Source organism: Chiloscyllium plagiosum, chromosome 13 (genome assembly GCF_004010195.1).
Source record: "Chiloscyllium plagiosum isolate BGI_BamShark_2017 chromosome 13, ASM401019v2, whole genome shotgun sequence".
Classification (NCBI taxonomy): domain Eukaryota; kingdom Metazoa; phylum Chordata; class Chondrichthyes; order Orectolobiformes; family Hemiscylliidae; genus Chiloscyllium; species Chiloscyllium plagiosum.
Window position 1 is genome coordinate 5,246,874 of NC_057722.1, and position 24,433 is coordinate 5,271,306.

The 24,433-nt window shown below is 42.5% G+C and overlaps 1 protein-coding gene across 4 annotated transcripts in view; it reads right to left on the bottom strand.

Annotated features, from left to right (window-relative positions):
* The window catches only part of boka (BCL2 family apoptosis regulator BOK a), a 71,186-nt gene that overhangs the window by 13,839 nt on the left and 32,914 nt on the right, over positions 1-24,433 (bottom strand). For 2 of the 4 annotated variants that reach the window (XM_043701728.1, XM_043701729.1), the window contains one exon: positions 11,539-11,761. In XM_043701728.1, coding sequence (XP_043557663.1) covers positions 11,539-11,761 — 223 coding nt within the window. Of the gene's footprint in view, positions 1-11,538; positions 11,762-16,183; positions 16,267-18,101; positions 18,589-24,433 lie in introns of those variants that run through there. The other 2 variants (XM_043701730.1, XM_043701731.1) reach the window with 2 other exon arrangements.

Genomic DNA, 24,433 nt, shown 5'->3' on the forward strand with positions numbered 1-24,433 from the left:
TAAACAGCATAGAAACAGGCCATTTCAGCTAACTGGTCTATGCAAGTGCTTATGTTCCACACCACCATCCTCCCACTTTAGTTCATCTCTCCTTGCACGCTTATCCAATTTCTGCTTGAATTAATCTGCATTATTCACCTCCATTACCCTCTTTGGTTACAAGTTTCACATTTTAACCCTTCTCTGGATTGGTTCTCCAGAGCTCCCCTCAAATTCATTTGTGACAATCCCTACTTTCAATTTTCTTCATATATGGTCTTCCCTACCCTTATCCTGTAGACCCCTTCTTAAGACTTCTTTTCAGAGTCTTAAAGACCTCTCTTCCTTCCCTTTTTTAAAGGAAAGAGCCTCAGCCTGTTCAGTTCTGTTCAATTCCTCAAACAGTCCACAAATCATGAGTAACACATTTTGGCAGACAGCCATTTCCAAGTTATTTAAAGGGTGTATTGTAGCCTCTAGATTGGAAAGTTTCATTGCTGACTTTTCCTCAACCATTGCTGTGTTAAGCCTTAGCAGTTTCTAACCCTCTATTCACCTAATGTCGTAGGCGTTGCAAAAGTCTGGCCTGCTTCCATCCCTCTCGTTTGAGATTTTGGGCTGTAGGCCTGAAAGGTTCAAATTTGATAACCTTTATTCTAGTAGGTCTGAAAACTCCAGTGTCTGTTATTTTAAGTCCATAACAATTGGTGCTGAGCCTCAAAGCCTCTTTGCATTAAAAAGGACACTAGGACCAAAGTCCAGCCAATTAATGTTTGATTCATATTGTTTTTGGGTTTTCAACAGACATCAATTTTCAAGATGATCCGATCTCATTATTGTATTCAGAAGTCTATTCAACATGCACACTGTTTGTGTGCAACAGGAACGTCCTAATTCCAAAGCATTATTCCAGACATTAGGTTTCCATGTTTAGAGCTAGTGAATTAAACACCCAGATTTAGATTTTTAAAAATTCACACTTACATTCTTTGTAAAACTGTCTGCTGTTTTTGCAGTGGACAGAAAGCATCAACTGTTAATTGTATAATTTTTTTAATTAACCTATTTTTCTAATCAACCTGTTCAGAGATGTTATTTCACATCTTTGGAGCAGGTGTGACTTGAACCCCAGCTTCTCAGGGCAGGGGTAGGGACACTATCACTGTTCCACAAGAGAGACCTGCTAACTGCATATCAATTTGTGATTAAATATACTCAGATGGAAGGCACTGATTGCAATGTTACTTGAACACATAAAATTAGACACTGGCCTGTTAGCTCCATCAATACAGCATGGGACAGTTAGAACATAGAAAAGTACAGCACAGAACAGGCCCTTAGGCCCACGATGTTGTGCCGAGACTTAATCCTAATGTAAGATATAGTAACTTAACCTACGCACCCCTCAACTCACTGCTATCCATGTGCATGTCCAGCAGTCGCTTAAGTGTCCACAATGACTTTGCTTCCACCACCTCTGCTAGCAACGCATTCAATGCATTCACAACTCTCTGCGTAAAGAACGTACCTCTGATGTCTCCTTCCTCCTAATATCTTCAAATCTCAGCATTGTGGGTTCAAGCCCCATGTTTTATGGCCTTGTAGGGTAGTGGTAGTATCCAGACCTCTCAGCCAGAAGGTCCAGACACAAATCACAGCTGACCCGGAGATGCATTGTAACATGTCCAAACAGGTGAATTAAAATATTTTTCTTAAATACTGACGGACTTACTTAAAAATCACACAACACCAGGGTTATAGTCCAACAGGAATTTGCAGTTGATGTAACTGAAATTATATATTGAAAAATTGATTGTCTGTTAAGCCTTTCCTCTGTTAGAATACAGTGATAGTTTCACTTCTTTCATGTGTAAATCACAAAACCCTTTTTTTTAAAGTTGCATTCTCGGGTTAGCTGTTAACAATGGTGATAGCTAGACGATGTGTTGAAGATGTTAGCCCCCTGTGTTCTCTGTCTATGACCTGATGTTTAGATTGATTCTAATCTAAAAAGTGAGATAACAGAGTTTTACAGTCCAACACCGGCATCTCCAAATCATGACAGACTTACTGACACTCTGGTGGTGCTTGAGTTAATATACATTTGCACATGCTGTAAATAAATCTAAATTGAGTAAAGACTGGCTCCAGTTTGATCCTTCATCAACTCACCACCAGGATGATAACATTTTAGAACTGGGTGACTATTCTGCCCCTCAAATCTGCTCTGATATTCAACAAGACCATGGTTGATCTGTTTGTGTTTTGAATTCAATATACTTCTGATAACTTTGATTCTGCTAACTACAATCTATCCACTCAGTTTTAAAAATATTCATGATTTGGAGATGCCGGTGTTGGACTGGAGTGTACAAAGTTAAAAATCACACAACCCCAGGTTATAGTCCAACAGGTTTAATTGGAAGCACACTGGCTTTCGGAGCGACGTTCCTTCATCAGGTGAAGCCCTCCACAATCACCTGGTGAAGGAGTGTCGCTCCGAAAGCTAGTGCTTCCAATTAAACCTGTTGGACTATAACCTGGGGTTGTGTGATTTTTAACTTTAAAAATATTCAATATTGTGCTCTTCTAAGGAAGAGAGTTCTGAACTTGCACAACACTCAGAAAAAAGTTCTCCTCATCTTTGTCCTAAAAGTGTGACCCCTAATTTTAAACCTCTTAATTCTGAACGCTCCTACAAGATGAAACATCCTTTCCATGTCCACTTTGTTAGGACAGTGTGGTTGACACCTAGGGAATGGAATCAAGGCTGGGCAATAAATACTGGCCAGGCCAGTGATGCTCACATGCTGTAAACAAACAAAAAGGAAAGAAACACTTTAGAACATCCTGGAGTTACTAAAGGTGCTTATATAAATTAAAATCTTCCTTCCTTTCTTTTGGGTGTATTGTAAACAGAGGGGATTGGTGATGCGTTGGGTCGATTACAAGAGCCTGCAGGTCCTGGAAAATACTGCTGGATGGGGGGGGGGGGAAGAAACAAGCTGTTCCTGCCATTTTGAGTTCTGGCTGAACACCAATTTCATCCCTTTTCAGTACGGCAAATTGTTATGAGGATATTCCAACAGAAAAACAACATGTAAATTCCTGAGATTATTCCAGATTTGAGACATAAGGAGTCTGTATAAGCAGCTGCATCACACTTTTAATAGTATCCCCTACAAGAACTGATATGAGCACAATGGTCCAAATGACTAGCCTGTACTTTACAGTTCTATTATTATTTTCTCTCTAACAAATCTCTATGTGAATGAGTCATCTGGAAGAAGGAAATCCAAGAATCCAACTTCCTCATTGCAGCTTCCCCCCCCCCCCCCCCCCCCCCCCCCCCCCACAAAATAATGATAGGCCCATATATCCATGATTAGAAATTCAGGAGAATGGAAGATATAATCTGCATCACCCCCAACTGCCTGAGGCCTACAAACTGTCAATATAGTATATCACCTGGATCTGCAGTGATAATCCTTGCATAAAAATCAGTCAAAATATTTTTACTTAGACTATCAATTTCCCATTTCCTTTGTTCGTAAGTTCAGAGTCATAGAGATGTATAGCATAGAAACAGACCTCTCGGTCCAACTCTGCACGCCGACCGATATCCCAACCCAATCCAGTCCCACCTGCCAGCACCTGGCCCATATCCCTCCAAACCCTTCCTACTCATATATCCATCCAGATGCCTCTTAAATGTTGCAATTGTACCAGCCTCCACCACTTCCTCTGGCAGCTCATTCCATACACATACCATCCTCCCTTAGGTGTCTATTTTATCTTTCCCCTCTCACCCTAAACCTATGCCCTCTATTTCTGGACTTCCCCCACCCCAGGGAAAAGACTTTGTCTATTTATCCTATCCCTCATGATTTTATAAGCCTCTATAAGATCACCCCTCAGCCTCCAATGCTCCAGGGAAAACAGCCCTAGCCTATTCCAACCTCTCCCAATAGCTCAAATCCTCCAACCCTGGCAACATCTTTGTAAATCTTTTCTGAACCCTGTCAAGTTTCACAACATCTTTCCAATAGGAAGGAGACCAGAACTGCATGCAATATTCTAACAGTGGCCTAACCAATGTCCTGTACAACTGCAACATGCCCCCCCCAACTCCTGTACTCAATACTCATACCAAACGCCGCCTTCACTACCTATCTACCTGCAACCTCACTTTCAAGGAGCTATGAACCTGTACCCCAAGGTCTCCTTGGTCAACAACGCTCCCTAGGACCTTACCATTAAGTGTATAAGTCCTGCTTAGATTTGCTTCCCCAAAATGCAACACCTTGCATTTATCTAAATTAAACTCCATCTGCCACTGCTCAACCTATTGGCCCATCTGATCAAGATCCCATTGTAAATAGAGGTAACCTTCTTCGCTGTCCACAACACCTCCAATTTGATGTCATCGGCAAACTTACTAACTATACCTCTTAATTTCACATCCAAATCATTTATATAAATGATGAAAAATAGTGGACCAGCACCAATCCTTGTGACACTTCACTGGTCACAGGCCTCCATCTGAAAAACAACCCTCTAACACCACCCTCTATCTTCTACCTTTGAGCCAGTTCTGTATCCAAATGGCTAGTTCTCCCTGTATTCCATGAGTTCTAACCTTGCGAACCAGTCTCCCATGGGGAACCTTGTTAAATGCCTGATTGAAGTCAATATAGATAACATCTACCGGTCTGCCCTCATCAATCCTCTTTGTTACTTCTTCAGAAAACTCAATCAAGTTTGTGAGACATGATTTCCCACGCACAAAGCCATGTTGACTATCCCTAATCAGTCCAAGTTCATAAGATATAGGAACAGAATTAGGCCATTCAGCCCATCGAGTCTGCTCTGCCATTCGATCATGACTGATATGCTCCTCATCCCCATTTTCCTGTCTTTTCTCCATATCCCTTCAACCCCATTACAATTAAAGGTCTGTCTGACTGCTCCTCAAATTTACTGACTGTTCCAGCATCCACCACACTTTGGGGTGGCAAATTCTGCAGATTCACAACCCTTTGGGAGAAGTAGTTTCTCCTCAACTCCACTTTAAATTTTCTACCCTTATCCTAAGACTATGACCTCTTGTCCTAGAATTTACAGAGATCCCAAACTAAAGAGGAACACTTCAGGGTTCACTTACTAATCCTTCTATTGAAATCCATTGTCCAAACACCACAACTTACAAAGGACTAGTTTTTTTTTCCCCTCCACTATACCTTTAAGCTATCAGTCTGTGTAAACATACTTTCTTGAAATCAGCGCTATGCTTGTTTTTCTAGTTTATGCCTATGTTACTTTTTGGCATTTCTGGTTTAACTTGAGAAAATGCATTAGACTGATCTCTACTTGGTAAAAATCAATTTCAGCAGTTGCTATAGTGTTGGACTCAGGTTATGGGGGAAAAGGATGAGTGTGAAACACACAGGTTCGGAGAGAAAGAGAGGAAAGTAGCAACTGAAAGGGGAGGGAGAAAGGAAAGACATAGATCAAGGAGAAAGAGAGAGGTGAGAGAGGGAGTGTGGGGGAAAGTGAGAAAGAGTGAGTGTAAATACATTTCAAAGTTCCTTCGTATTCACCCCTTTTAAATTCTTTTTGTCCTCATGACACAGGACAGAGATCTGCTCCATGGTACTTCCTGACACCACCTTCCTGTTTTGTTTATGACCCAGTATTCACCATACAGCTCAGGTACAAAATGGTGCATCATAACTCAATGATGTTACAAGAAGAGAGAACATTATGATCATATGCTGCTGGGGATAGCTAGAAGATGGAGGAGCACAGGTTATAAATTTGGGTTCAAACAGCCCTTGACCCGTCGTTTGAAAAACATATGAACATGGGAACTAGGAGCAGAAGCAGGCCACTGAGCCCTCCTAGCCTGCTCTGCCATTCAACAAGATCCTGGCTGATCTGTCTACATTCCAAATTCCACATTCCCATCTACCCCACATAACCTTTGATTTCCCTGTCCAAAAAGAATCAATCCAACCCTGCCTTAAAAATACTTAATGACCAACCTCTATCACTTCCTGAGTCAGAAAGTTCCAAACTCACAACCTTTAAACAATTCTTTTCTCCCCCACATCTCTTGCTTAAAGGGCAACCCCTAATTTTTAAACTCTGGATTCACCCTCAAGAGGAAACATCCTTTCCAAGTCCACCTTGTCAAGACCATTCAGGATGTCAACCAAGTCATCCCTCACTCTTCTAAACTCCAGTGGAAATAAGTCCAGCCTGACCAATTTTTCCTCATAAGACACAGTCTGCTCATTCCAATTATCAATTGCAGGGCAATAGTCACAACATGGCCTCACCAATACCCTGTATAACTGAAGCACAACTTTACTTTATTGTTTAACTCTTACCATAAGGACAGCATTCCATTGGCCATCTTAATCTCTTGCAATACCTGTATACTAATTTATCATGATTTATGCATTAATACTTAGATCCCTCCGCATATTAGAATTTTGCAGTCATTCCCCATTGAAGTCATTCTTTGTTTTTCACTCTTCCTGCCAAAATGAACAATTTCATATTTTCCTACATTATATGCTCTCATTCAACCTATCTTCACCTGTCTGCAACTTTCTTATCCTTCCTTCAGAATGTACTTTCATACCTATCTTTGTCATCTTTACATTTAGTCATCATGCTTTCAATGCCCTCACCTAGTTCATTGATATAAACTGTAAACATTGAGAGCCCAGCACAGATTCCTGCAGGACTCTACTCATCATATCCTGTCAATCTGAAAAAGACTCATTTATGCAGAATCAGTTTTCTGTTGGTCACCAAACCTTCTATTCATGCTAGTATGCCAACATAGTTGCCCTTATTTCAGTTTATGATGCTCACAACTTCAAATAAAATTTAATCATAAGAGGAGTCTTTACTCTGAGGTCATTAATTAACTCCACAGTACACAATTCCAAGTCTAGTAAAGCCTGTCCTCTGATCAGTTACAATATATGCTAATCCAAGAAATTATGTCAAAACCTTCTATAAACTTCTCATTGAGACTACTACTGACAATCTGATTTTCCAGTTTATAGGTAGATTAAAATCACCTTTGATTATCAATGTTTCTTTATCACAAGCACCCAATATTTCTTCATGTATACTTCTTCCTATGTTACGGTTACTGTTCAGGGTAGATCACTCCCATTTGTGACCTCTTTTCCCAGGCAAGATTCTTAGAGGACTTGACAGGGTAGATACGGAAAGGATGTTTACTCTTGGGAGATAATCTAGGACCTCAGGCCATAATCCTAGAATAAGGAGTCACACATTTAAGACAAAGATGAGGAGGAATTTCTTCTCTCAAAGGCTAGTGAATGTGTGGAATTCTTTACTGCAGACGACTGAAGAGACTGGGTCATTAAGTCTGTTTAAGGCTAAGATAAACAGATTCGTTAATCAGTAAGGGAATTGAGGGTTATAGGAGAAGGAAGAAGAGTGGAGTTGAGGATTACGAGCCATGATCTCCTTGAATGGTGGAGCAGACTCAATGAGCTGAATGAATGGCCCACAAATGTTCCTCTGTCTCATGGTCTTATTATACCTCATCTCCACCCAATCTGATTCCATATCCTGATCCCCTGAACAAAGGTCTTTGATAAAAAGTGCTCTCCTCCACTTCTACCTCACTTCTTATGATTCTTGATTGTCAGATCTCTCTTAGTATTCTGAACCCAATCCTTGTCATCCTGCAGCCACTTTACAGTAATGGCTACCAGATTATATGAATTCAAGTTTGCGGATGATGTAGAATTAGGAGGTATAATTGATAGGAAGGAAGGTTATCAAAACTTACAGAGGGATCTTGGTCAGATGGGGTGTAGGCTGAGGATTGGCAAATGGATTTCAATACAGAAAAATGTGAGGTGTTGCACTTTGCAGAGTCATACCAAGGTAGAATCTATACAGTAAATGGTAAGGTCCTCAGGAGTGTTGTAGAACAGAGGGGCCTAGGAGTACAAGTACATAGTTCATTGAAAGTGGTGTCACAGGGAGACAGGGTGGTGAGGAAGACATTTAGCATGCTGGCCGTCGTCATTCAAGGCACTGAGTATAGGAGTTGCAATGTTATGTTACAGTTGTATAAGTCATTGGTGAGGCCATACTTGGAGTATTGTGTCCTGTTTGATCACCCTGTTATAGGAAAGACATAGTTAAACTGGAAAGAGTGCAAAGAAGATTTAGAGGATGTTGCCATGACTAGTAGGCCTGAGTTATCGGGAGAAGTTGGCCAAGATAGGACTTTGTTCCTTGGAACGTAGGAGAATGAGGGATGACCTTATTGAGGTGTATAAAATCATGAGGGGCACTGATAGGATGAATGCAGATTGTCTTTTTCCCAGGGATGGAGAATTGAAAACCAGAGAGCATAGGTAAATGAGAAGAGAAAGATTTAAGAAGGACCTGAGGGGCAACATCTTCATGCACAGAGCAGTGCATATATGGAATGGCTGCCAGAGAAAGTGGTTGAGGCAGTTACAATAGCAACATTTAAAAAGCATTTGATAATAAAAATATCATTAAAAAAAAAGCATTTGGATAGGTACATGAATGGGAAGGGTTTAGAGGGATATGGACCAAATACAGGCATTTGGAACTAGCTGAGTGGGCACCATGGTCAGCATGGACCAGTTTGGACAGAACTCCATGCTGAATTACTCAATGACTCTATGATATTAATTTACTTAATTATGAATGCTAGGCATATTCAGACATAGAACCTTTGTGTTTTTTGGTGTCTTGGCAGAATCTAGCCTAGATGTCTGGTAGGATCTTAGGTTTTTCTCTGTGTCCTTCCTTGCCACTCTCTGACCTTCACTTTCCACATTAGTGTTTTGATCTCCTGCTTCAAGTCTATTCTTGATTGGTTACATTTACTGAAGCTTGATGATTCAATCTTCCTTGTTTAGTTTGAAGCCTACTTACTTCCTTACTTAGACATCTCTCGAGAAGACCAATCCCAAAAAGGTTCACGAGTAGACTTCCCCATTGGTTCAGATCTCATTTTCCCTAGTGCTATGGCAGTGCTCCACAATCCAGACTTCACTATGTCTATACACATCTTTCAGCCTCGAGTTTTATTCATCATATGGCAACTTGCATGTGGCTCAGGTGAAAAATTCAGAGATTTTTACCTTTGAGGTTCTGCTTTTTTAATCGAGTACCTAATTTCTCAAATTCCCTCAGCAGAACTTCTTTCCTATTTCCACGAAGGTCATTGGTATGAACATGAACTACAACCACCGGATTCTCCTGTTCCTACTGTACGTCCTTCTCTGGCACCAGGCAGACCACACTGCCATCTGAACTTGCACGTTTTGCTGCAGAAAACAGGGTCAATCCACCTCACTGCACTATGCCCTACAACCACTTCTTGGTCCCCGTCCCCTCTCATGAATGGCTTCTTGTGCTAAGGTGCCATGGCCAGTTAACACATCCACCTTGCAGTCCTCACTCTCATTCAAACTCGCTGAACAAAAACACCAAAGCCTCTGGGTAATTCCTGCGCTCCTCCCTCCAGGTCCTCTTACCAGCTTCTCTTGCAGTCACACTTTCCTGTCCTTGACCACTGAACAAACCAGAAAACACATCCATTGTGGTGTGACCGTCTCCTGGAATAAAGTGTTCATGTAACTCTCCCCCTCTCTAGTGTGCTGCAGTATGTGCAGCTTGGCCTCTAACTCACTGAGTTTGAAACTCCACAGCCACAAGCACTTACTGCAAATATGTTTGCCCTGGATCACACCACCATCCAGAAACTCCCACAGTTTGAAACTGTTGCACATTTCCTGCCATGCCACTTCTAATATGTGTTAGTTAGTAACTATTAATTTTCGAAGGGTCAGTGTGGACAGGTTGGGCCGAAGGGTCTGTTTCCACACTGCAGGGAATCTAATCTAGTGTAATAAAGCCTTCAACTCCCAATATATGTTTCAGCCCTGCCAGTAAACTTTACAAGAGACAAAAAACACTGCAGATGCTGGAATCCAAGGTAGACAAGCAGGAGGCTGGAAGAACACAGCAAGCCAGGCAGCGTCAGGAGGTGGAGGAGTCGATGTTTTGGGTGGAACCCTTCTCCAGGACTGCTTTACAACACTGATAAGGTTTAAGGTTTATAGAGTCTACAGCTTTATTAAAACCAGGTACTGATTTAGCAGCTCCCTCACAGCACAAAATCAGAAATCAAATGCTGGAGGCTAGAAAAAAAAAGCAAAAGAACACCTCCTTCCCATCTTTCAGCAAACTCCCAGCCAGCACACATTAATTCTGCCAGGCAACCTCATTTACAGCACATCTTTCTATCTTGCAACTTTGAACCAAATTCCCAGATGTAATCACTTAGCTGAAGTCTCCCTTAGGTTGACCATGTGCTTTGAAATCCTTTTTCTTACATGGAACTGTGATAAGTCACTCTCTTGCTTAACTTCCTGTTACGGTAATCAACCTCTATCTGCTGAGGGATTTCAGATCATTGATCGATAACTGTGAGGAAGTTGCCTGCTTGTCTTCTCAGACAAAGACTGAGTCCTTACTGTGCCAGCCAAGTTTCAGATTAATGTTGCCAGATGGCACAGCCCACGTGGCAGCATAGAATCATAAATAATCCTCTGCACTGCAGCACCGTGTTTGTTTTCTTGACTGGTGCTTTATAATGACAGAACGAAGAAACTTTAACTTCCATCTGATTTGTTGGGATCCTCTGTAATTCCCACTGCATACAGAGAACAACATAGAACATTACAGCGCAGTACAGGCGCTTTGGCCCTTGATGTTGCGCCGACCTGTCATACCAATCTGAAGCCCATCTAACCTACACTATTCCATGTATGTCCATATGCTTGTCCAATGACGACTTAAATGTACTTAAAGTTGGCGAATCTACTACCGTTGCAGGCAAAGTATTCCATACCCTTACTACTCTCTGAGTAAAGAAACTACCTCTTACATCTGTCCTATATCTTATCACCCCTCAATTTAAAACTATGCCCCCTCGTGCTCGCCGTCACCATTCTTGGAAAAAGAATCTCTCTGTCCACCCTATCTAACCCTCTGAATATCTTATATGTCTCTATTGAGTCACCTCTCAACCTTCTTCTCCCTAATGAAAACAGCCTCAAGTCCCTCAGCCTTTCCTCATGAGACCTTCCCTCCATACCTGGCAACATCCGAGTAAATCTCCTCTGCACCCTTTCCAAAGCTTCCACATCCTTCTTATAATGCGGTGACCATCGTCAGATTTGAATACCACAGGAACCTGCAAATTCCAAACCTCTCCATTGTTTAGTATCAACTGAAAAATGAGCATTGAGTTCCTGATTTTTGATTATTTTGAATCTCTTTTCTGTATCTTGCCATAACTCATTCCAAGCAACTCTATCACCCGTCCTCTATTCTTTTTGCTCTCACTCCAACTCTCACCATTCAACTCTCCTGACTCTTTCCATTCCTATCATGAAGATTGCTGATTCCTCTCTCTCGGATTCTCCTGTGCTCCTGTGGTGGTAAACTTACCCAAGTGAAGAAGTGCGGCTGAAACCTCAGTAAGTTTGCTCGCTGGACTAGAAACAGCAGGTTCTGGTTTACTCCAAACAATTCCAGCTCGGATCAGGCGGGAATGGATGTAATCTCGGCACAGTGCTTTCGCTTGAGAAATGAGCTCTTTCTCAGGCGGAAAGCGGTCAAAAACGTCCATCACTTCAGCAGCAAAGACAGAGGAACGTCGAAGCATCTCCATCTGGTAGAAAAGCAACATTATGATCAGATAATAGCTGAACTACACTAGAAGATATCCACACAAAGGTCTACAAAGTGGCGACAGAAAAGGGTGCATAACAAACAGGGTAGGAGATGGGTATTTAGTGTATGTGAGACACTCTTATAAACAACAGTGTGTCAAAGTGAAATTTAGTTGAATACAATTTAAAACTTTAAAACTGCAAGTTAGTCAGTATTTAGCAGAAACTCCCTGTCAGTGCTGGTTAACTGGCAATCAGCTGCAAATGTCATAGAGTCACACAGAATGGAAACAGACCCACACATTCGTGATGAAGGGCTTATGCCCAAAACGTCGACTCTCCTGCTCCTCGGATGCTGCCTACCTGCTGTACTTTTCCAGTGCCATACTTTTCGCCAACAGACCCTTCAGTCCAACCAGTTCATGCTGAGCGAGTTCCCAAACTAAACTTGTCCCACCTGCCCCTATAATTCCAATTTTTTCCTATTAAATGTAGTGATCAGAGAATCACAGAATCCCTACAGTGTGAAAACAGGCTATTTCAGGCTGAGTCCACACCAACCCTCCAGACAATAACCCACCTAAACCCATTCCCCTACCGTATTACTCTACATTTCCTCTTACTAACCTAACCTGCACATCCCTGAACATTATTGGCAATTTTAGCATGGCCAATTCACCTAACCTGCACATGGGCGGCACGTTGGCACAGTGGTTCAATTCCTGCCTCAGGCGACTCTCTGAGTGGAGTTTGCGCATTCTCCCCGTGTCTGCGTGGGTTTCCTCCGGGTGCTCCGGTTTCCTCCCACAATCCAAAAATGTGCAGGTCAGGTGAATTGGCCGTGCTAAATTGCCCGTAGTGTTAGGTGAAGGGGTAAATGTAGGAGAATGGGTCTGGGTGGGTTACGCTTCGGCGCGTCGGTGTGGACTTGTTGGGCCGAAGGGCCTGTTTCCACACTGTAGGGAATCTAATCTAATCTAATCTTTGGATAGTGGGCAGAAACTGGAGGAAACCCATGCAGACACAGGGAGAATGTGCAAAAACAGTCACCCGAGGCTGGAATTGAACCTATGTCCCTGGTGCTGTGAGGCAGCAGTACTAATCACTGAGCCACCATGCTGCTCTTATTCAAATATCTTTTAAACATTGCAACTGTACCCATATGCACCACTTCCTCTGGAAGTTCATTCCATACACTCTAAAAAAAAAACAAGCTGCCCCTCATGTTTTTTAAAATATTTTGCCTCTCACCTTAAAAATAAGCTCCCTAATCTTGTAATTCCCAACTCTAAAGAGACCTTATCTATACCCCTTATGAGTTTATAAATTTCTACAACATTACCCCTCAGCCTTCTACATTCCAGTGAAAAAAGTCCCAGCCTCTCCTTCTAATTCAAACCTTCCGTTCCCTGCAACCCTCTCCAGCTTAATAATATCCTTATTATAACAAGGTGACCAGAACTGGATAGTACTCCAGAAGAGGCCTCACCAACCTCCTGTACAACCCCAACATGACGTCCCAACTCCTATACTCCAAAGGTCTGAGTCAACAAAGCAAGCATGCTAAACGCTTTCTTAACCACCCTGTCTACATGTGATGTAAATTTCAAGAATTATGTACCTGAACCACTAGGTCTCTGTTCTACCCCACTACCCAAAGCCCTATTTTTAATTGTATAAATCCTGCCCTTGTTTGTTTTACCAAAATGCAAATTCAAATTAAACTCTTTGGAATTTAGAAAATCCAAAGGTGATCTTATTTAATATACTGAAGGACTAGCTATATGGATACTATAGGTAGATAGTTTTCCTTGTACAGTAGACTAGAAATAAGGGGCACTGTTCGGGAGATGAGGGGAAGTATTTTGAAAGTCATTTGTATGTGGAATTATCTTCACATTACTAGCCAGCTTTCTCTGCGTTTTCTGTACTTAATACCTCTTTAGTCATTCTTTGTTGGTTCTTAAAGTCTATTCAGTTCTTTGACCTATTACTAGTCTTGCAGATTTGGAGAATATTTCTTTCTTCCTATTGCCTGCTACTTCAACACACCGCCGCGTTCCTTGGCCAACATCTCTGTCTCAGGCTTGTTGCTGTGTTTGCTAATAGGTGAACAGGAACCTGAGTCACCAGGTGTGAATTGGGTGTGGTTCAAAAAAGTGGATGGAAACAAACAGTATGGACTGATGGATAAAGAGGCTGTAGAACAGAGTGAATAGTTTGGGAATTTTGTGCAGGCGAGGTGCTGCTTTTTGCCTCCATTTCTTGTCATGGTTTATATTGCAGGCAAATATTTAATTTAGTAACTTTGACGAGATAAGACGAATTGTTAAAATACTAAAAGGTATAGATTAATTAAAAACACAGATTATTCAAATAAATAAAACAAGATTATAAATATAGCAGGGGCCTCCTCTGGTGTAGTGGCCATGTTCCCTACCTCTGAGCCAGGAGGCCAAGGTTCAAGTCCTACCTGTACCAGAGATGTGTCATTGTGGCACTGCTGAACAGGTTGATTAGAAAACATTCTGGGGCCAAGAGTGTGGTGCTGGGAAAGCATAGCAGGTCAGGTAGCATCTCAGGAGCAGGAGAATCAACGTTTCAGGCAAAAGCTCTTCATCAGAGCTTATTCCTGATGAAGGGCTTTTGCCCGAAAAAGTCGATTCCCCTGCTCCTCAGATGCTGCCTGATCTGCTGTGCTTTTGCAGCATCACGCTCTTGACTCTAATTTCCAGCATCTGTAGTCCTCACTTTTGCCTAGAAAATATTCTGGTCTATCTTAGCCCAGCTGAGGAATCCTGGCTGGTGAATTGGCAGGAACTGGACGCCAAAGTCTTGGCTCGTCCAGGCCACTGGACAAGACAGCTCTGAGTGCTATCCTACGGGAGCCATGTGCTGGTCATAAACCAGCTGGTGACCTCCATGCTATAGTACTCCTGGTCCCTTTGATCCCTCCCTCTGGCTCTATTACAAAATTCCAGAGGATGTTGGTTTACTTCTTCTAGGACAAGAGATGTATTGGGCCACGGGAAAAATTCAGAGGCTCCCCATTGAGAAAGATGGTCAGTTGCTAGTGTGCCTCCACACCTACGTGGCAACTTTCTGCTTTCGGACCCTGTAGCGATACCTTTATGTCAAGCCACCTCCTAGATGGTGCACCCTGGTGACCTACTTCTTCCGTCTTGAGGTGTGAGACTTCAATTACAACATGCAACTCCTGTTCATAGAAAACAAGGGTCCTTTATGAGGACCTGATCAATATCTGGAATATGGTCGATTCTGTCAGGAGTAGCGGTAATCAGCAGAAACCCACCGATCAGGAATCTATATCTCTAGTATTGCAGGTTCAAGTGCTTGGAGAAGGGGAGGGCTTTGGCTGTGGGGGTGACCAGCGTTGGGGATGTGCTGGGTGGCAGGGCCCTGGGCTAGATGTTCCCCCAGGAATTGGAAAGCAGGGTGGCAATGGACACCAAGCTCATGGCCAATGCCATCCATTGCCTGAAAACGGCGGTGCTTGGAGCTGACATTGAGTATGGTTTGGAGGACAGCCTAGCAAGCTGTGTGCTCCAAACTGGGCATGCTCCTGCTCAGAATTCCATATAGGATCCAGGTTCCAGAAAGTCTCTCAGGTACCCACACCCCACATCCTGAACCACCTGGGTGCATATTCCCTCTGTGCCCTTACATCTGGCGCAGAGAAGTACCACTACCTTAAAATATTTATTCCTTCCAGCAGTGATGCACAGTGGCTGCTGTGCATATCACCTACAAGAAGCATTGTAACAACTCACCAAGGCTTCTTCAATTACACCTTCCACACCTGTGAACTCTAGGATCTAGAAGGTCAGGGGCATAGGAACACCACCAATTGCAAGTTCTCCTCCAAGCCATCCTGACTTGGAAATATATCACCCTTCCTTCAGTTTCACTGGATAAGAATCACGCAACTCCCTTCCTAACAGCATTGTGAATGTTCCTACAGTACACAGCCTGCAGCCGTTCAGGAAGGCCTCTGAGAGCAATTGGAGACGGGAAATAAATATTGTAGTGATTCTCATATCCTGTTGAATAATGTTTTAAACATCCTTTCCTGATACATGCACACTTGGAGTTCTTCGCACCCTCTCCCCTGCTGTTATGACCGTTTTAAAATACAACAACCAGAACTTCATGTAATGCTGCTAAGTGTGGGCAAACCAAGGTTTGATCCAGGTTTTATGTAATCTCCCTACTTCTGAATTTTATCCCTCTGGAAATAATACCAAGTGCTTGGTTTACTTCTTTTATTGCAGTGCTAACCTATGGCACAACATTTGGTGATTGGTACATTTGTACTCTTGAAATTCATTAGTTCCTTGAGTTGCACTTTACAAGTGACCCCTTGTGACTTTTTTTGCCCCTGCTGAGATGTATTACCTCACCTTTACTTGTGACGAGCTCCATTCGCTATATTTTTCCAAATTTGAGTTGGAACTCCAAGGCAATGCTGAAGCTAGGCACTATCATTGTTAGGTTTCCTGGAGAGCAGATCTAGTCACTGAAACATAAAGGGCAATGCAGGGAACAGTGAAGATAGTAGGGATCATCAGAAGACAGGCTCAAAAGAACTGGATAAGCTATCTATGTTTACATAGAAAATAGAGTAGGTCACTCAGCCTTTTTGAGCCTGTTCTGCCATTCAATGTGATCATGGCTGATCATCCAACTTAGTACTCTGCTCCTGCTTTCTCCCCATACCCTTTGATCCCTTCAGCCCTAAGAAATATATCTAACCCGTTCTTGAAAACATTCAATGTTTGGCCTCCACCATTTCTAGGATGTGGTAAATCCAGGTCATTATAGGAAAGCTGAAAATGTGTTGCTGGAAAAGCGCAGCAGGTCAGGCAGGATTCCTGAAGAAGGGCTCATGCCCGAAACGTCGATTCTCCTGCTCCTTGGATGCTGCCTGACCTGCTGCGCTTTTCCAGCAACACATTTTCAGCTCTGATCTCCAGCATCTGCAGTCCTCACTTTCTTCCATTATAGGAAAGCACAAGGTAAGGGCCGTGGAGTGCAATTTTCAAAGAAAGAACTTATATTGGTATGGCACATTTCACTTCCTGATGTCTCAAAGTGCTTAACAACAATTCAAGCATCTGACACAGTAGTGACAGTTATGTTTTTTTTTGTGATTGCTTATTGAGGGACAAATATTGGTTGAGAGACCCAGAAAGAAATCCCATCCTTTTCAAAGGGAGAGGGGTTAGCAAGATCCAGGTTTAAAGTTCTATTCTGTGCTTTAGTCAGTGAAGTGGTAAGTGAACATCTCTGGCCAGAATGCTACCACCTAGCCACAGCTGCAGATACCAGATTTTTTTTCTCTTTTAACAGAGATGTGTTTGATTGGAATTCATTGCCTTGTCTGAAAGGTTTAAGGCTAGGACATTGATATTAAAATCATTGATATTAAAATTATCTTAGACGTAATATTAATTCTTAATTCTCTTTCTCCACAAATGATGTCAGCTCTGCTGGGTTTCTTCAGCACTTTGTGTTTTTCATTGCAGATTTAAGAAGTAGATGTTGCTACAACTGGGCGATTAGATTCACGAAATGGTTACAATTTGGGAGGTCACTCAGTTCGTGTTCAAACAAGCTGAAAGCTTTTTTTCATCCAAGACTCTCTGGAAACGTGGAACAAAATGAACAACAAATGCCAGCACCAAACTTAAGCCAGTCAAATCCACAACAAAGTTCAGACAGGCATTAACGGTACAGCCATCACCAAAACCTTACAACTGAAAAACAATCGAACAAATGCAAAACCTAAAAAGCTGCATGCAAAGGATCTGCATAAGTAACCCATTAAACCCATTGAGTGGTGAGTGGATTTCTTTTCCAAATCCGAAGATGAAAGAAAATGAAAAAAGAAACAGCCTCAATCCCAGCAAACTACCCACAAGGAGGAATGTGAGAGGCGCTAGCCTATGACACTAGGTGCCGTCCAACAACGTCTGCAGAGGAACAAATTCTCACCAACACCACCCCACCCCAAACATGCCCCCCAAGGGGGGGGATCTGGAAAACGCGAAATCTTCAAAATCCAGATGGAGCAGCAGCGGCGGAGCTCCCGGGAACTAGAGGGGAGGGAATGACGGAGAAGAGGACAGGGGGGAGGGAGAGATGAAGGAGAGGACAGAGGGAGGAGGAAAGGTTAGAGAGATGAGGCAGGAGTGAGGTACAGCAGACTCCAGGTGAGTTTGGAGATAGAATGGGGCAATGCTGAACAGACTGCTTTTCCATCGACCCAGCAACATGGCTTAAAGCAGAGGCAATGGAGAGGGTTTGGCTCACACTAACCTTCTGCTCCGGGACGTGCTGCAAATTAAACTTCCTGCCCTGTTTTCAAGGAGCCTCTGACTGTAAAGGGTGGTTGATCTTTCTCACTCTCGCCCTTTTTCGCGGCTGTTCCTTCAGGGTGATTCAGTTGCAGATGTGCTTGCACCGCCCCCTTCGCTGCCTCTCCCTCTCGGCTTGCTCCCCTTTTATGGTGAGACGACTTTTACAGCAAATAAATCCGATTGTAAGCCCTGCTAAAATGCCTCCGGGTTTCCAGCAACTTTTGCAAGCAGCCCCATTTATGGAAAAGATAATGCGTTGTGATCAGAAGCTCCAACCACATCCACCGTTTCAAGTGCTCACCAACCCTCTTCACGCACAAAGACAACAGAACCCCTGCATTACAAAACAAGGCTTTCTCTCTCTCTCTCAGTCACTCACTCACTCACTCTCGGCATCTCACACTAAACACAGGAAGACTGCTTCTTGAAGACACACTGCCGCTTTCTGGCCAATTGAAAATCAAGAAGGTATTTGTTCTTTAAAACGCGAAATGTTTTGTCCAAAGGTTAAGAGCGTGGATCTGTTTGAAATTAAAGCAAAACACGTTGGTTTTATTATACACAATTTTTATTTATAGATAACATAGGAAATATAAAACATACACACATAACACAGTTGAACAGAAGCACGCACATGCGTATACAACACACAGGGCACATTCACATTAGAATTAGAATTAGCTTTATTGTCATATGGGGCACACATATTCACATGGAGTTTACTCATGCATATCGGATCCACAGAATTAAATGTCTAGTTCAAAGATCAGTTTAAGTGGAACAGATTTCAAAGTTGATGGGACAGTGAGCTGCAGAGAGGGCTTTAAACCAATTAGAGCAGGGAGGGTTTGGGAGAAGGGAAATGTAAGCTTACAAAGCAAGAGGATAGATATTGCAACATTACAGGGCAGCTATTTACAAAATAATATCCAGAGTGGGAGAGCATACACAAGTTAAAAAAAACAAATAAGATCAATGGAGGAAAAAGGTAAAAGAGCAAAATTAATGCATCTTTATTTAATTGGAGAAACAAGGGTTACACCCGAATTGTCGACATCTCCATCTCCTGATGCTGCCTGGCTTGCTGTGTTCTTGCAGCCCCTGCCTATCTTAATTGCACATAGTATTCAGATCAAAATAAATGATACAGTTAATGGTAAGGTGCTGGGGAGTGTTGCTGAACAGAAAGACCATTGGGTGCAGGTCGTCCTTTCAGACTCAAACAGCCCAATCCGTAATGCTGCTGTTGAACAACTTTAGCACTGGGCATTGAAGTCCCCACTTGGGAATATTCTGTGCCCTTGCCTCCTTCAGTTGTATTCAACATGAAGCAGTGCTGATCGATTAGCCAAAAGGACTTCATATGTAGTAATCAGCAGGAGTTTTCCTTGCCAATATTTAACCTGATGGCATGATTCATGGGCTCCAGACTCCAAGAGGAACTCTCTCCCATATATCAATGTGCCACCATCCCTGTTGGATCTCTCCTTCCACTGCGACAAGACATATCCAGGGATGGTGATCATGGTATCTGGGGCATTACTTGTAAGATTCTATAAGAATTGCTATGTCAGTCTGTGAGACAGCTCTCCCATTGAAGCACTTTACAGAGTCGGCAGGATTGTATATGCCACTGTTGGTTCCAACCTTTACAGATTGCTGTCAGGTAGTCCATCCAGTTTCATTGTTTTTTTTGAGACTTGCTAGCTGTGAATACAACTGAAATTGCTAGACCATTTCAGAGGGCAATTAAGAGTCAAGCACATTGTGGGTCTGGAGTTATATGTGGATCAGACCAATTAAGGTAGTTGTCCTTCCTTGAAGGATATTAATTGAATTAGATGGCTTTTTATGACAACTGAGGATAGTGTCATGGTCATCATTAGATTTTCAATTCCAGATTCTTATTGAATTTACGACCATCTATTGTAGTGGAATTCAAACACAGGTCCCCAGAATCTTATCTTGTTCTAGTCCAGTGACACCACCAATAGGTCGATGCTTGCCACCTCCCCCCACCCAGTTTTGTCAAAAGCACATTGTTTTTCACTGTTTAGCATGTGTGGAGTCCTGGTTTACCAAATAGACAAGTACTGATTCATCAGGTTAGCATAACATATTTCAGTAAGACTGCTACTGCTGGCAGTTTCTCCTATACTGCCCAAGGTTCATCCCCTGGCTTGATGGCAATGGTAGAGCGAGGGAAATGATGGACCATGAGGCTATAGATACAATTCTGCTGCTGATGATCGATGCCCAGTTTGGTGCTGTACTTCTGAACTGAATCCATTCTTTACAATGGGTGGCAATGCCACACAATACAATGGAGATCATTTTCATTGTGAAGTGAGGACCTAGTATCCACTAGGAATGATGCAACGAGTCCTCCTATAACTACCGGGACAGGCAAGATTCAGGAGGACAAGGCTAAGTAGGTTTTTACTCTTATTGGTTCTCTCACCACCTGTCTGAGTCTGGCAGATATGGCCTTCAGGACTCAACCAGCTTAACCAATGGTCATGTTACCAAGCCATTCTTGATAATCAATATTGTAGCCCGGACCCAAAATACGTTCTATTCCTTTACTATCCTCAGTGTTTCTATCAATTGGTGTTCAGCATATAGGAGTATGGATTCATCCAGTAGATGTTAAATTAGTAGGAGTTTCCCTTGCTCATATTTCATCTAATGCCACGAGTCTTACGGATTCTTGAGTCAATGTTGAGGAATTCCACCCCTGCTCCATGCTGCCACCTCTGGTGAATCTGTCCAGCTGCTGGTTAGGACATACCTGGGTTTGGTGTTAGATGAATCTGAACAGGTTGTTCCTTGAATATCCCAATTTTGCAAAGGTTTGTGCTGTCCTTAAGGAGGACATTGCCAGGATTAGTGGCTTGGGTGTGACCTCTTTGTGGCTGAAGAAAATACGAAGGTCCAGTGCCAATTAAGAGGCAATCATATTCCTACACAACTGAAGTCACATACTGGCCAGTCTGGGAAAGGACAACAAGTTCCTTAGAGGATATTAATAAACCAATTAGATTTTCACAATAATCCATGAGCACTGAGGTCATTACTATTTTAATAGCTTTTTATTAACATTTGCAAACTGCCATGGTAGTGCTTGAACTCAAATCTCTAAATCTTTAGTCTAAGTTTCTGGATTACAAGTACAAGAACAAAACCATAATACCACTATACTGTGACACACAGAAACCTAATCGTAGATTTTTAAATATGAGGCTACAGTCTGCAAGAGATGGGGAAGAAGGGTGATGAAAGATAAAATCAGCAAGTTTGAATTGTTTTACTATTGAAGAGATCAAAACTGAGGATTTAAATGAGGCTGGAAAATTTGACTAGCTTTGGATAGAGGAAGGAAGCTAGCTCCAGAGAACCACATTATGAAAATCAATTCAAGGATTAGAAATTATCACGCTGTAAAAGGGATAAGGAGCCTCTTCAGACTGGTTCTTAGAGAATAAAGTGTCTACTTAAGGGGCCACTTAAATTCCCCCTCACAGATGTACTTTTCAGTCATTTTAAATGTTAAATGGAGGATCTTTTCTGTTTGGAGTATAGGTTGGCTACCAAAGTAGTGTTTTGTCAATGCTGCTTTTAGTTTCTGTCTCTCATGGGATCTTAACCATGGTCTGAGAAATACTGTGTTATAAAATTTCAATAATCGGAATTGAGTTACAAAGTCAAGTCATGTCTTTATTACACCTGTGGGGAGCCAATGCTGGACAGTCCAGGTGCTTCTCCACTGCAGTTCAAATTAGCACAATTTATATATGTTTTCATTATCAATTACAATGTAATGATATTAAATAGGCAAAGACATAGCACAACGGCCTGCAGTGGGCTGATAGCTGTGTTCCTGCACAGTAACTGCAATGCAGAGATTTGGTAATGTCCTTCCAGAGACAGTAAAAGAAATGCATGTATTCTGCGTAAAAGGTTTACAGGGGTTGGGGGCTGGTTTGGAACCATCAATGTGACAATGGCCTTCTCCATTTCTTAATTAGTTCATCCTGCTTCATTGTTTCTCCATCGGTGTTTGTGTACGCTTCGAAACCCAAACTGTTGGTCCTGACTGGCACTCTAAAATCATAGAGTCACTGATTGCCTACAGTGTGGAAGGCGGCCATTTGGCCCATTAATTCCACATCGACCCTCCAAAGAGCATCCCACCCAGGCCCACCCCTGTAACCCTGCATATCCCTGGACACCACGGGGCAATTTAGGTGGCCAGTCCCCATAATCTGCACATCTTTGGGAATGTCCAGGAATGGGAAGAATATTACAGAGTCGCCAGAGGGTGGAATCAAACCCAGGTCTTTGTCCATTACCATGGATAACCACTGAGCTGCTGGGCTACCCGAACAAATCCAAATTTTACATCTTCAATTTCAAGAACAATTCTGGCCTGTGGAAGTGATTTTGCAGATTTGTTGATGAATGACTAAACTATTTGTCCATCATAAATGAGCAACCCTCTTCTCCTTGACATGCGGAAGCAGGGACAGAAGCCTTACAGCTTAAAGGTGGAATGAGCAGAGTGGGAGAAGGAGGTTTTTATTAGGATCAAGGGCATCAAAGGTAGAGCTGCAAGTAAGATTGAGTAGAATTGTTATTGCAAATAGAGGACCAAAGAGCTCAATAGTTAGGAGTGTGAAAGTGACCTGGTGAATTTTTATCTGGGGAACAGTAGGAAATTAGGGTTGGTCATGGGAAGAGGGATATGGTTGTTGAAGGTCACAAGCAAGTGATCACAGTCAGCATTATGTGACTGATGCACAGGAGTAAAGAGACCATGAAGGATAATAAAATCGAGGTGTGTCTCAAAAGTGGTGACAGGAGTTTATACAGACAGAGTGAACTCAGAGGAATTGAAGTGGCGGATGATGAACTTAAAACAAAGGATGAAAAGCTGTTGGTTGCTAAGACAGGAAAACTATGAAAATATTTAGGTCAAACTTGGTACTTGGGCAGTACCAAGTAAACCCATCTAATTATTGCCCAATCTGTCCAGTTTCAATCATCAGTAAAGTGATGGAAAATGTCATCAACCATGCTACCAAGGAACCCTGCTTAGCAACTGCCTACTCACTGATGCCCAGTTTGGGTTCTGCCAGGACCACTCAGCTCCTAACCTAATTTCAATCTTGTTTTAAAGATGGATAAAAGAGCTGAATTCCAGAGGTGAGGTGAGAGTGACAGCCCTTGACATCAAAGGTTGTATTGGCTGACTGTGACAAAGAATATTAACCTAACATCTTCCCTATCCGGTAAAATACAGGAAAAAAATCAAATGTTTTATCCATGCCCCTCAATTTTGTAAACCTCTATAAGGTCACTCCTCAGCCTCCGACACTCCACGGAAAACAACCCCAGCCTGTTCAGCCTCTCCCTGTAGCTCAAATCCTCCAAACCTGGCAACATCCTTGTAAATCTTTTCTGAACCCTCTCAGGTTTCACAACATCTTTCCGATAGGAAGGAGACCAGAATTGCACGCAATATTCCAACAGTGGCCGAACCAATGTCCTGTCCAGCCGCAACATGCCCTCCCAACTCCGTACTCAATACTCTGACCAATAAAGAAACGCATACCAAACGCTTTCTTCACTCTCCTATCTACCTGCGACTCCACTTTCAAGGAGCTATGAACCTGCACTCCAAGGTCTCTTTGTTCAGCTACACTCCCTAGAACCTTACCATTAAGTGTACAAGTCCTGCTAAGATTTGCCTTCCCAAAATGCAGCACCTCGCATTTATCGGAATTAAACTCCATCTGCCACTTCTCAGCCCATTGGCCCATCTGGTCCAGATCCTGAAGTAACCCTCTTTGCTGTCCACTACACCTCCAATTTTGGTGTCATCTGCACACTTACTAACTGTACCTCTTATGCTCGTATCCAAATCATTTATGTAAATGACAAAAAGTAGAGGACCCAGCACCCATCCTTGTGGTACTCCACTGGTCACAGGCCTCCAGTCTGAAAAATAACCCTCCACCACCACCCTCTGTCTTCTACCTTTGAGCCAGTTCTGTATCCAAATGGCTAGTTATCCCTGTATTCCATGTGATCTAACCTTGCTAATCAGGGAACCTTGTCCAATGCCATACTGAAGTCCATATAGATCACAGTTACTGCTCTGCCTTCATCAATTTTCTTTGTTACTTCTTCAAAAAACTCAATCATGTTTGTGAGACATGATTTCCCATGCACAAAGCCATGCTGACTATCCCTAATTAGTCCTTGCCTTTCCAAATACATGTACATCCT